Raw genomic sequence first — 13,722 nt, 5'->3', positions numbered from 1 at the left:
TTCGATAGAGGCGAAACGAAGAGGCGTCCGTGTGCTCTGCGATGTCAGTGCACGTTAAAGATCCCAGGTGGTCGAAATTACTCCGTAGACCTCCACTACGGCTCCTCTTTCTCTCTTTCCCTCTTTCACTCCCGCCTTACCCCTTCCCTTACGGCGCGGTTGAGGTGTCCACAGAAAACAAGTGAGACAGTTACTGTGTCTTTCCCTTCCTATAAATTAATCAAGGTTCAAGTGTCCGCTCAGACATATATAGTTCGCATTTTCTTTCCTATGAGACAACTTGCACTTTAATTGCACACTTAACGATGTCAGTGGATGGTAAAGAACTCCAGGTGGTCGCAATTTTTGGAGCTCTCCATTACGGCGTCTCATAGCCTGAGTCGTTTTGGGGCGTTAAATCCTATAAATAAAACTAAACTAGAAGTCCGTAGTTTGATTCGGGGAAAGAAAAGTGTTGTATTTGCCTCCCTTCTCGTTAGACACCCGAAGCGTACATATAAACGTTAGGCTATTTTAGTAGGTTCCGAACCCCCTCCACTTTATTAGTGGAGGGGGTTCGGTCATGCTTAGGTCATGCACATATTGGAAGCCTGCCGGGCTGGTCCAGTGGTTAGGGCGCTCAACTACTGCGCCCAAGGACGCGGAATCGAATGCAGGTCTCGGTGGCTGCTTATCGGTGGAGGCGAAAAGAAAGGCGCCCGTGGGCTGTGCGATGTCACTGAACGTTAAAGAACCCCAGGTCGTCGAAATTTCTGGAGTCCTCTACTACGGCGTCCCTCATAGCCTGAGTCACTTTTGGACGTTAAACCCCAAAAGCAAACCATATTGGAAGCCAACTTAATAGCAACACAAAGAAAGATGCATTGCATCCAATATCCAATGTTTGCCCTTGATACAAGTGCCACATGACGGCATAGAAATTTTGTAAACATTCGACAGATCGAATAAATTACATTCGCATAACGTTGTGCTTAGATAGCATAAATTACAGTGATGAGACTGAAAACCCATTTGCGTCACAAATCATAACACTCTAATTGAGTCTGCTGTCCACAGGTCTCGGCTCGATGCTTTGGTACCTCGATGACTGACCACTGCCACGAGGTTTGCTGGTTCGTCCCTTCTTCACATTCCGCCAGTTCAGCGTCTGCTTCATGAAGTCCACACTCTGAATGGAACCCGCAGCAGATAAAGGGCTGGCCAGACTTGGCTTCTCCGACGGCTGCTGTGAAAAGAGCTGGGCATGGAGCAACATAAAGAGCGTGGTCCCAGCTAGGGCGAAAAGGACATCGCCACGACCAATGTCTTGCCGCACGGACAGCACTATGGCACACATCCCTCCCAAGCGGCCCAAACCGAAGAGCCAGCAACTCGCCCCGCAACGCACACGCGTCGGCACCATTTCCAAGACGTTGGCGAATATGAGGACTTTGACCGCGAACGTAAGCGGTTTGGCTAAAAGGATGAACAATGTCGTTACGTAAGCGCATGCCAATGCGAAACTCAGGCTTATCACGCAGGAAACGCCACCGAGCGTTCCTACTGCTGCGGCCAGTAGATGTTGCGGTGAGAGTTTTCTGAACGTAGCGTAGAGCAGCGCGCAACTTGCGAGGTTGGTTCCGCTTGAGGCCCACTGGAACCAAGCAGTTGTTCCTAATATTACCCTGTCCTCGACGGAAATCAATGAGTATTGTGAGAACGAAGCAGAGAACGATAAGCCGATCATCACGAACGCGCTGCGCTGTACTGCCTTTGCTCTAGTTACGTCTCCTGCTGTGAGCAGCATGCGCATTTCGGTCCTCTGAACCTCTGCCTTGAGCCTTTCTAGCATGCAGTCAGTGTTCGAAACGGGAAAGCGATTTTCTTTGGCGGCAGCGATCATGAGCATTTCGGCTCTGGCCATGTCGTTTACTGCAATGCACCAGCGGGCTGACTCGTGCACTGCGGACACCGCGTACAACGTGAGGACAGTCGGGGACAGCATGAAGATCTGGAGAACTATCCAGTTCAGCCCTCTGAGCAGCCGTGCCACAGCAAGCCATACCTCAGCAATCAGCAAGCCTGCGCACATGGCGGCACACAGGTCCCTGTTCCTGTTCTCGTGCGTGGATGCCTCAAAGAATAGTGTGCAGGCGAGGACGGCGACAGTTGCCACACAGCCAGAGTTGAGAAACCTTGAAAGGACGTACATGTGGTATGATGCTGCGAAACATCCGCCCATCGTGGCCAGCTGCAGCACCGCCATCGCTGTGAGGAGCACGGGCATCCGGCCGACTCGGTCCGCCATCTGTCCGACGGCAGTCATCGCAATCAGCGAGCCGGCTATGTAGAGGCTCTCCGCCATGGCGCGCAACCAGCGTCTGTGGCAGACCAAGTCCCACTGACTTACGATGGTCCTCTTGCTGTACTCCGGGTCGTAGTCCCAACCATCGCAGTCAACAATCAGCGTGTCGTTAGGGTGACCCGGATGTTTGTAGGCGCTGCATCGACTGAAGCGGCCGTCCGCCTCTAGAGGGATTGCCGAGTTCCTCCAGGAGGCCGCAGGCACCTCATTTCGCCCTGTGGCTGCTTGCACCAGTGGTCGACGCCACCGGAGATGAGACTGAAGGCGAGGGTGTGGCACTGCATTGCGCACACGGAGAATATAACGAGATTGAAGAACCAGCGCTGAAAATGACCATGGCCGAACACATCACTGCAGTCATAGCAGTCGCTCGTCACTAAGTCTACTCGACTGAGCCTGCGTCTAGACAGCAGAAGCATCTTAGACGTTAATGCGGGAGGTATTTGTCGCTGCCCTAAGCTGAACCACGGTCTTCTTCTTCTTCTGCCTTGATATATGGCACATACTCACGAAGGGGAATTGGCCAGTGTTCAGTGTGGACTGCCAAATGTCCTACACAAACTGAATTAGTGCAATAAAGTAATTGTCAACTAAACAAAAACATAAGATTTAAGATCACAAAATTGATTGAAAGGAAAAATACGAAGCAAAAATTTGGAAGTTTGTAAATTTGGAATACAATTAGCGAGGGAATCTGTCTGTAGCTGTGATGTAGTTATGTTAGTACTGACAAATTTGAGGCAACGCAAATCCTTTCGCACTCGCACCGAAGGAGAGTAGAAGCGGGACCGACAACGTAAATCCCAAGCGTGCAATTGGAGTTTCTAAATGCACCCTCCTCTGATGCGAAAATCATTCGGCAAGCGAGAAGGAAGTGATCAACATTTTCGATCTCACCGCAAGCCTCACAAAGGTTTGTGGGGCTGATCCCGCGTCTGCATAAATAAAGATTTAGGCGAGGAATCCTGCATCTCATGACAGTCATCGTTACCTCACACTGCCGTTATTTACATGAACGAACTTTCCATGAGTATATGAGATGCTGGTATTCGGCTGTAGATAACAAGGTTGCATTGCACGAAGCGGCTAGGTATTGATAACGCTGAAAACAGGACATTCCAAAAATGGTGATATCAGGGATGGTAAATGAAACGGATGCATCAAGAGCTGATTTACCCAGGAAATCTGCCGCTTCGTTCTGGAAAATACCGCTGTGACCGGGGACCCAGATGAAGCGTAGTTCTTTCACCCACCCCGGTATGAAATACTTTAGTGAGCGGCTCAAAAGAGCATCTCGTGCTAACTCCAGTGGCAGCAAAATAGAAAGAAAGCCTGATAGAAAAATTATTTTTCATTGACTGCAGAGAACGTTTAGTAGTGCTAGCCCAATTGCCATAAATTCTGCTAAAAATATCGGTTTGTAATCCGGGACACGCACCGAAAAACTCCAGGAAAGAGACTCTGAAAAAAATTCCAATCACTGCAATCACTGCATCAGTGGCAATTACAGTGTGATCAGGGAACTTTTCAAGGTGATCACATAGGAGACTGGCTACTAGACTTGAAGGTAAGTGCTTCACATTAGGTTGAAATATAGAACCATAATTTATATCCACAAAGGACGTTGAGCAACCAATAGGGCATATAGAACCGAGGTCCACACCAATGTTTGCTAAAATGCTCTGCGTGAAAACAACCTTGGGCATGCAGACCCTTGGCCACTGGTGAGTGAGAAAGAGGCCGGGGTTTGACACAAAAATAGGTATAGCCATACCTGGAGTAGCCTCAAATGATCGCAAGAATAATCTAACAGTTAAAAGGTGGAAACGGGAGTTAAGGTCCAAAATGCGGGCCTGTAAGTACAGAAAAGTGGTAGTGACTGAGGAAGCCCTAGGCAGAGGGGCAGCGCCTGTCTCTCTAAAAGCAGCAAAGGATGCAGCTTATATTTTGGACACCCAGAAAAAAGAATGGAGCCAAATTCCAGAATCGGTCTCACATAGGCTTTGTACAAAAGTAGAAGAGTGTCTCGACGCATACCAAATTTCTTATTACTTATCCGTATGAGCCTACCAAGGGCAAGCTCACCTTTCTGATGTGAGACTTGATGTGAGGCCTCCAATACATACTAGCATCATACTTAATGCCTAAATACCGCACAGATTCGACTTGAGGTATGACATCTGAGCGGTAGTTTAACGAAACATATAAGGGGGTTTTGGTTTTAAAAACTAACACAGTACGTTTGGACACATTTAAAACCAATTTAATTTTGTCCAACCAGACCTCAAGTGCATTTAGGTGAGCCTGTAGTGAACGATAGAGGTCATGAATATCTTTTGCAGAGGCGAAGAATGCTATGTCATCTGCATATCAGTGACAGTGACATCAGGATGAACCGGAATATCGCACATTAATATATTAGAAAGGAGTGGTGAGAGCACAGAGCCCTGGGGCACCCCTCTTGTCTGTGCATAGGTATCTGAGATTAATGAGCCATCAGTGCAAAAGAATTCTCGTCCTTTCAAAAATTTCCTGATCCAAGCATAAATGTAGACCGGAGGACGTAATAATGACCACTTGTTTAGTAGAATGGAATGTCCAATGCTGTCATAGGCGTTAGCTATATCGAGCGTCACTAACGCTGATACCTCCTTGTTGCACATTGCAAGGTGAATCCTGCTTTATAAATCTACATGTACAGACCATATTGAGCATCCATTGCGGAAACCAACCTGGGCAGAACTCAAAGCATTAACCTTTGAAATATGCTTTGAGAGGCGGCCATGCACAGTTCTTTCTATTAATTTTATTAGATTCGAAGTCAAAGCTATCGACCGAATGTTTTCAACATGAAATCCTTTACCAGGGTCTCTAAAGAGCAATATAATTTTCACCACTTTCCAGACGTGCGGCAGCCATGCAGATTCTAATGATTCGTTGACCAGATCCAGGATATACTGAGTGAATTCATTTGCTAAAATTTTGAGCACACCTACCTTAACCCCGTCCCAACCTGGAGCCGAGTTTTGCATGGAAGAAATCACAGATAGAAGTTCTCACCTTTCAACCTCAACATAGTGTGAGCAGAAAATGGGAGCATGCAAGGAAACTCTGCACTGCTTCTGGAAACGTAATGCGTGCCCTTGTGCAATTGGTTCCAACTCATCCTTTGCCTCCTGTGGAGAAAATACTATTGAAGTTAATGAGTGAGAAATGTGTGTTTCTATTTCGTTCCATGAAACGATACAAAGCCTTCCTGTGCTTAGGGCTTGACAAATAAGTATTTAAATTTCATTGTACTCGTCCTTTGCCTACGCTATGGCTCTTTTAAATGATGCCGAACAAAATTTGCAGTTTATCCAGTTTACTGGGCTCTGGTCATAAGAAACCACGGTCTTGACTAAACATGCGGCATTTTTCTTCGCTCTTTTCTTTTTCGCGGTCAAGAGATTGGCGCGTGCCTGCAAGGATCAATTTGTCAAAAATATTAAGAACTTAAAAATCAAGTTCGAATTCTTGTCGATCTCACTGCGGCCTAAAAATGCATGTACCTTCAAGTTGTGACAAAAAATGAGTATACTTAAGTTTATTTAAAGCGATAACCGCATGAGGCCATTTTCCCTAGCGATTCGTCGCGCGACGACTCCATCGCGTATCGTTTCCGCTGGTATTATATATTTGCAGTATACCAGACCCTAGGTCAGAGCCTGAAACGTCAGTGCGAGTTATCTCTAACAAAAGTCAGGTGTAGGACTAAGCTCCTTAATTCTAACCCCCCCAAGTCTGGCTCCTCGCCCGCAGCCATGTATTCATTCTGCAGTGAACCCGAGTCACTGGATCATTTTTCCCACTACTTTCACGGTTTCGCGTCCTTCAGTAACGTTTTCCTTGAAATTCCTTGTAACCAAATAGTTATATCTTTGACTATTTCAAATTTCTTTCATTTGAAGCTACTCTGCAGCTAGGCTTTACAGGGGCACGGATCGCTCCCTGCGGTTCATAAATTTGTTAATCCCTCTGAAAGAATTTCCTGCTAGGTGCGCCGATCCTGGTCTCTGCCATTTCTTTCCCATTGAGTCGAAGTTATTGATTTGTTTCCTATTGTTCAGTAGGGCTTTTTGTCTATCATATCACAATATACTTTTTTATCTCGTCATGCAATATAATACAATTTCAGACGCTGTGGCCATTGTCCCTTGTGTGTATGTGCAATTATCTGAGAGCACAACAATTACCCGTGCGAATAAACGGAGCTCGGTGACAGAGTGTTTTAAGTGTTGCTCTGTTTCGGCCGTCTCGTCGTTTGGTCAAGGGGAGTATAAATATGCTAGCGTCATGTTTTAGGGCTAAACAGCAAGCGCTGAAAAATATCTGGCGTTTTTACGGGACACGGTGCAGTGTTGTGAAACTACACTATGCGATGCACAACTTCTAAAAAGTGACTTTCTATCCCTCCTTTTGTTATTAATCCCCAAAACCTACCCACAATAGCCTTTTGTATCCTTTAATAACTTTCCAAATTTTACAGAACTCGACGCGCTCATATGCATGGGTCAGATGTTGTTGCGACTCTAGGAAGAAGTAAAAAAAAAATGCACGGCCCAGCAAACTGTCTCTGTAGCTAAGCCACCACCATTGCCTCGTGCAGGCAGAGAGTTAAGAGATGAGGTAAAAAGAAAGATAAAGACACGTGTCACGACAGCCGTCGTTCGCAACCGTAGCGGCGGCGAGTGCAATGACGGCCCATGTATAATAGATACAAATACAATAGCGGCAGGCAGATTGCGCCGCAAACGGCGAATTCCACTAGACTCCCAACCCTGCTCCTTGGCTCAGATGAAGCGAGTATCTGCAGGTTCCTCACTTAAACGGCACTAGGAAAGCAAATTCCTTATTTAAAACTTCTCGAATAAAAAAACAAACAAATTTTCTAAAAAAAGGTATAGCGGAAGTTACATACAGTCTCAAAGCCTTATGCGATTTGTTGTTTCGCGACCTGCTGCCTATCGAGCGGCGAGTGGCTTCCCGTCAAGGCGAATCTCCGCCTCATGCGGTGAGCGCTTAGGAGTGTTGTGCGACAGCTTCCTTGTTGGCGTAGAGGCAGCGTGTCCGGATAGCGACACAGGGGACAAACATTTTATTCCAGCACTTGAGCGACAAATTCTTCTGTTGTGTTAAATTCGTTAGCTCTGACGTGAAGTCCCCCTCTTCCAATCAGCATCTTCTCGACGCGGCGTCAACGCCACATTTCTCTTCGAAAGAGATCACTAATGCTATTGCGGTAATAATTGTGTCGTGTCTTTCTTTTGACCGCAGTGTAGGTTTCGTTAGCCTTCTTTTTCGCTGTCGTAATCATGGAGGTAAAGAATTAAAGGCACGAAAATAACTGATCATACTCAGTGGGCCTGGATTGCCTTATACGTTGCGGCGGCTCCTGATTCCAAGTAGCCCTTAAAAATGCAATAAAACGACATCAGAGGCAGCACCAAATGTTGGGATACTACACTCTAAACATAAACAAGCCCAAATAGGAGAATAAATGGCTGACGTCGCCTTTTATACTCCTTCGATATTATGAAATTCCTTGTAAGAAGTTGAGGACACCACCTTTTTTTACTACTGTGACAAAATTAAGAAGTGAAATTGAGTCTTGGATGATTATGCTTCTTCTACAAACAGGAGTTTATTGCCAGAATGGATACTCCTCGATATCTTAAAGGGCTTTAAAAACTCCTTCTTCAGCGTCCAGGCACTCGGCCGCCGGCTGGCGGTAGCTCACTCTTCACCGAGCTAGCAGGTTACAACGCCATCATCGCTGCTGGCTCGTTTGCCGCATTTGCTTGCGTTTTGTAGCGAGGATCACACTACGCTAGCCAGCAGCGCATTTCGTCGTGTGTAAACCAGGTCACTAATGCGCATGTGCGGAAACCAGAGAGGAGCAACACGTGCGCTGCGCATGACATCAGAGCTCGCCGCCGCCGCGGCCGCGTGCCGACTCCCCCCCGCAAAATCACGTGTGCTCACTCAGGCTCACTCAGAAAAATTTGGTCCATCTGCGGGCTGATTCTCACTCAGACTCACAAGGCCCGGACTCACTCACACTCGTGAACTGAAACTCACGCAAGCTGGCGAGTCACTCGGGCTCACTCATACCCTTAAATTCAAACTCACGCATGATGACGATCCACTCCGGCTCACTCAGACTCATAACTAATCTGGGCTCACTCACTCATCTCGACTGACTCATTTTTGACTCGCAACTTATCTGCACTCACTCACTTCAACTCGCGGCTCATATGAACTCAGACTCATCATGTACTCACTCATTTCAACTCACGACCCATTTGAGCTCACTCATTTCAACTCTCGACAAGCAACGAGCGACGGTCCTAAAGCTTGTATATGTAGGCGGAAGGCAGTGCTGAGAAACACGAGGGAAAAAAATAGAAAAAAAATCGTGTAACATTACAGATTAGACTGTTTTCTTCAGTAATGAATGAATTGAAAGGTTACAGGAAAATAAAAAAATATGGTAGGGATTATCTCTTTTGAGCTGAATATAGTACGAAAGCTTTGTCTTTTTAGCTATAGCACGGGCAAAATTTTTGATATGGCTATGGCCGCTTTGGTGGTTGCCGTCTTGTCGGGCACAGTCTATTAAGATTGGATACCAATTATAAAGGCGATACTTCGAAGGCGGCTTGGGCCAAATTCTGGAAGTGGTCATGCCCAACTTATAGGTAACCATAGTGCCGAGGATGGCCAACGCAATTAGGAACTGATTGCTTTTCATGTAAATTGGCCAAAATGAAGTTTCGAGGGTTGGTAAACCGTGTGTGACCCAAACCAAAATTTGGAGGTTACCATCGTGTTCGCCGTACTCGAACTATGTTGTCCGTTCATTTTGGTCCGAAATCGGCTCAGGTCAGGTGAGGAAACCAATTTTAGGGTGGGCCCGGTTCGCCATATTCTTGTTCGCCATAGTCATATTAAATTGAACAGATTTTGCCCAAATCAGTCCAGGTCAAATTTCGGCGGTGGGTGGGCAAAATATAAGGCGGCCATGGAGGTCAGCATCCTGGTCTCCGTAGGCGAATTATGTTGGACAGGTTTTGGACCAAATCGACCAAAGCAAAATTTCAGCTATACCGGAATGCGTTTAATTTACACGCGTACGTAGCCACGCATTTGTGACCTCCTCAAACAGCCTACCCAATTGGAGCAATGGCACACAAAAAGAAACATCGGACAACATTCTTGGTCTGTGGTGGTGAGCCTGTGAATTCTTTCGCAATAAGAAAGAACATTAAAAATGTGGTTACACAAGGTCTCTTCGAACTTAGCCTGATATTATTAGTTATGGACGGCTAGCCTGGCTCGTTGCACCGCTGTGAACCTAAACCGTGAAATCATTTGCGAGATATTCCGGAGTAAATAAACAGCAAAGAAAGAACTATATAGCCACCGCAATACAACACCCTAACGAGAACAAATGTTCGATTAGCCTGCACAGTCACCAGAGTCAAAATAATTGCGTAACAGAAAACAACGAAATTGCTCTACATTATCAGCTCACCAAGAAGCTTATTCATTATTAGAATTACACAGGCAATTCGAGTCCGCTAGGATCTAATTAGCGACCTGTGCCCATTACTCATTGAATCACTTCAGATCATGATTCTTCAACCTCTTAGCAAGAATTCATTTGATTTCATAGGAACTTTCTAGGTCAGACTCGGCAAGACTGAGATCATAATCTGAATGTGAGTCCGGACTCACTCGCGACACAGATCATGATCTAAAAGTGAGTCCGGACTCAGGACTCAGATCATGATCTGAATGTGAGTCCGGACTCACTCAAACTCAGATCACAATTTGAGTGTGAGTCCGGACCCACGGCTAAGATCACGATTTGAGTGTGAGTCCGGATTCACTCACTAATCAGATCATGATCTGAGTGTGAGTCCAGGCTCATTCACGACTCAGATGATGATCTGAATATGAGTCCGGACTCACTCACGACTCAGATCATGATCTGAATGTGAGTCCGGACTCACTCACGACTCAGATCATGATCTGAGTGTGAGTCTGACTGAGCCCAAGTGAGTCGACTCATGAGTGAGTCCGCCGACCTACGGCTGACTCCACTGCCTACGCAGCATAGACGCCCGAACAAAAAGAACGTCTTGACAAGCGGAGAAGTCAAGATGCTGAACGCAACAACAACGACAACAACAACAACAACAATAATAATAATAATAATAATAATAATAATAATAATAATAATAATAATAATAATAATAATAATAATAATAATAATAATAATAATAATAATAATAATAATAATAATAATAATAATAATAACAATAATAATAATAATAATAGTAATAGAGAGCACTGCAGAATCTGCATTGGAGTAATGCGGAACCACGGATGCTGCTGTTGATTGCTTCTAGTTGCTTAATTCACTTCTTGTTTACCAATTTTAGTCTTCGATACTTTCAAATTACGTGCCAGTTCCTTCTTTTGTCATTTTTCGACTGTACTTCCGGTTGCATGACGTCACATTCTTGGCGTAAAATCCACTACGGCACCCCTTTCTCTCTTTCAACTTCCACTCCCATCTTCCTCCCTTCCCATACGGCTCGGTTCAGGTGTTCACAGAACAAGTATGACAGATACTGCACCTTCCTTTCCTGTGAACCTGTTATACCAATTAATTACCTTGGCCTAATTATTTTTGGATACAACCTTACGTCACCCTGTATCGATTGCCACCACTCATTAAACTCTACCACTTCTCAATTACTGCCCCGCCGGGGTGGCGCAGTGGTTACGGTACTCGACTACTGTTATCAAGGATGCGGGATCGAATCCCGGCCTCGGCGGCCACTTTTCGATGGAGGCGAGAAGCAAGGCGCTGTGCTGTGTGATGTCAGTGCACGTTAAAGAACCCCGGGTGGTTGAAATTTCCGGAGTCCTTTACTACGGCGTCTCTCATAGCCTGAGTCGCTTTGGGACGTTAAACCTCACAAAACTAACCAAACCAACTTCTCAATTATTCACAACTGCTGCGGACACAATTTTGTTGACACATTCCGCAGACAGAAATCTGTGAATATAGCGTAGTAATGTTTATAAAATAATAACTAATAATAATAATAATAATAATAATAATAATAATAATAATAATAATAATAATAATAATCAATCTTTATTTAATGTGCGCAGGAACAACCACGTGGTCTTTGTGCTGCAGCACAAATAAAAAAAAGAAACAAAAATGAAAAGCACGAACATGTTTACACACACAGAGAGAACACAAAAAAAAAAAAAATAATACATGAAATGAAACTGAGACGAAAAGTATCACGGAAAGAAAGCAAACAATCAGTAGCATCACTTATATACACAGTGAGAGAATTTTTGAGCACACCAGGAAAGAAAGAAAAAAAAAGAACGGTAGATTGAAGAGAAAAAAAAAACAACAACAACAAATAACTGACATTGATTATAGTAATATAGAAATCTACATAAAATAAACAACCATTCCAGGCGCAACAAGTGCATGGTACTTAAAACACAGGCTAGAAATTAGAATAATACAATGAAGTAAAATTGAACAAGGGACAGTAAGATTCGAATATAAAGTTTAAAGTTGAAATATAAGTAGGAAAAGGATAAAAAGTAGTTCCCGATACAGACAGCATTGAACAGGAGAAAAAGCAAAACGTGAAGTAAATATAATTTAAGGCTAGAAAGTGGGAGTTATATGTAATAAAGTACTATTTAGAATACAACGCTACGAACATCCAATGTAAATGAACAGAGCGAGTTTTGGAAGATGTCAAGGTGAGGACAAAAAGAGTTAAATAACCACTGCATCCTGTCCAGAGGGGAGTGGGAATGAAGAGGAGAAACCTGAAATAGTCTGAATTCCCTCATGCTCTTTCGCGGAACGCGCAGTAGGATGTACTCTAAGAGCTGAGGGCACATAATGTGGCCATGAATGAGTTTGTACTGAAATATGATATCAAGTCTGATACGACGGCAGTAAAGAGAAGGAAGATTCAGTTGGGTGCTCCTGGTGGAGCGAGAGGGGGAAGTTGCGCGAGGAAAACGATAATGAAATATCCGTAAAATTTTTTTTTGTACTCTGTCAACCTTGTCCAAGTTCGATTTGCAAGTGCCATTCCAAACAACCGACGCATACTCCAAGACCGGCAGGCATATGGACAGGTACAGTTTTAGGAACGGAAGTGGAGTATGGAACTCTCTCGAAAGTCTGCAAACGAATCCGAGTGTGCGCATAGCCCGCTGAGCAATGCGTTTAGTGTGAGAGGAGAAGCTGAAGGTGCGATCAAAAAGTACACCAAGGTCATTAATTTCATCAACCCAATCCAACAGCACAGAATTCACAGAATAATGGTAGAGAAAGCTATGTGTTTTACGAGTAAAGGACACAACCCTAGTTTTGGAAGAATTGAGGGTAAGTCGATTCATCACACACCAATCAGAAAAAGCAGTTATGTCCGATTGCAACAACAAGCAATCTTGAAAAGAATGTATTACCTTGAATATTTTTATATCATCAGCATAAAGAAGAAACGAGGAGTTCTTTATCGCCGACGAAACATCATTAATAAAAACGGAGAAGAGAAGCGGGCCTAGTACTGAACCTTGAGGAACTCCACTCGTTGCAGGGTAAACGAAAGAAGTCTGTCCATTGACACTGACAAAGCAGAAGCGATCAAGGAGATAGTTGCGTAGGAGGGCTACGAGGGAGACTTCAACGCCAGAGAGTAGAAGTTTTTCAAGAAGTAGTGAGTAACAACGTCGAAAGCTTTGCTCATATCACAGTACACAGTGTCAACCTGACCCCTCTGAAGGACTGCTGCAGAGGCATACGTCATAAACGTGACTAGGTTGGTAGAAGTAGAGCGACCCGACATGAAGCCATGTTGATTAGGTACTATGATATGTTTGAGATGGAAGGAAAGTACGCTGTGCAAAGCTAATTCGAAAAGCTTAGAGGTTGCACATAGAAGAGAAATCGGACGATAATTGGAAACATCAGATTTGTTTCCAGACTTGAAGACAGGAAACAAGCGTGCCATTTTCCACACGCGAGGAAAGGCAGCATTTTTTAAACAGTTATTAAATATGGCAGTCAGTACTGGTACGAAGATAATAATAATAATAATAATAATAATAATAATAATAATAATAATAATAATAATAATAATAATAATAATAATAATAATAATAATAATAATAATAATAATAATAATAATAATAATAATAATAATAATAAATTGGTTCACAGGAAAGTAAAGGCGCAGTGTGTCACACTTGCTCCCTGGGCACCTGAACTGTGC

The 13,722-nt window shown here is 44.3% G+C and overlaps 1 protein-coding gene across 1 annotated transcript; it reads right to left on the bottom strand.

The window, feature by feature from the left end:
* Positions 1-1,033: 1,033 nt before the first annotated feature.
* LOC146193854 (solute carrier family 22 member 7-like) lies at positions 1,034-5,420 on the bottom strand. Its single transcript, XM_084600633.1, has 3 exons — positions 5,405-5,420; positions 1,766-2,622; positions 1,034-1,237 (listed from the first exon to the last, which is right to left on the bottom strand). Exons 1-3 carry the CDS (start codon positions 5,418-5,420, stop codon positions 1,034-1,036), a joined length of 1,077 nt encoding a protein of 358 aa, XP_084456759.1.
* Positions 5,421-13,722: the final 8,302 nt, after the last annotated feature.

This window comes from Amblyomma maculatum, chromosome 4, assembly GCF_055883805.1.
Source record: "Amblyomma maculatum isolate TAMU_Amacu chromosome 4, ASM5588380v1, whole genome shotgun sequence".
Classification (NCBI taxonomy): Eukaryota; Metazoa; Arthropoda; class Arachnida; order Ixodida; family Ixodidae; genus Amblyomma; species Amblyomma maculatum.
This window is presented reverse-complemented; position numbering and strand designations above follow the sequence as displayed.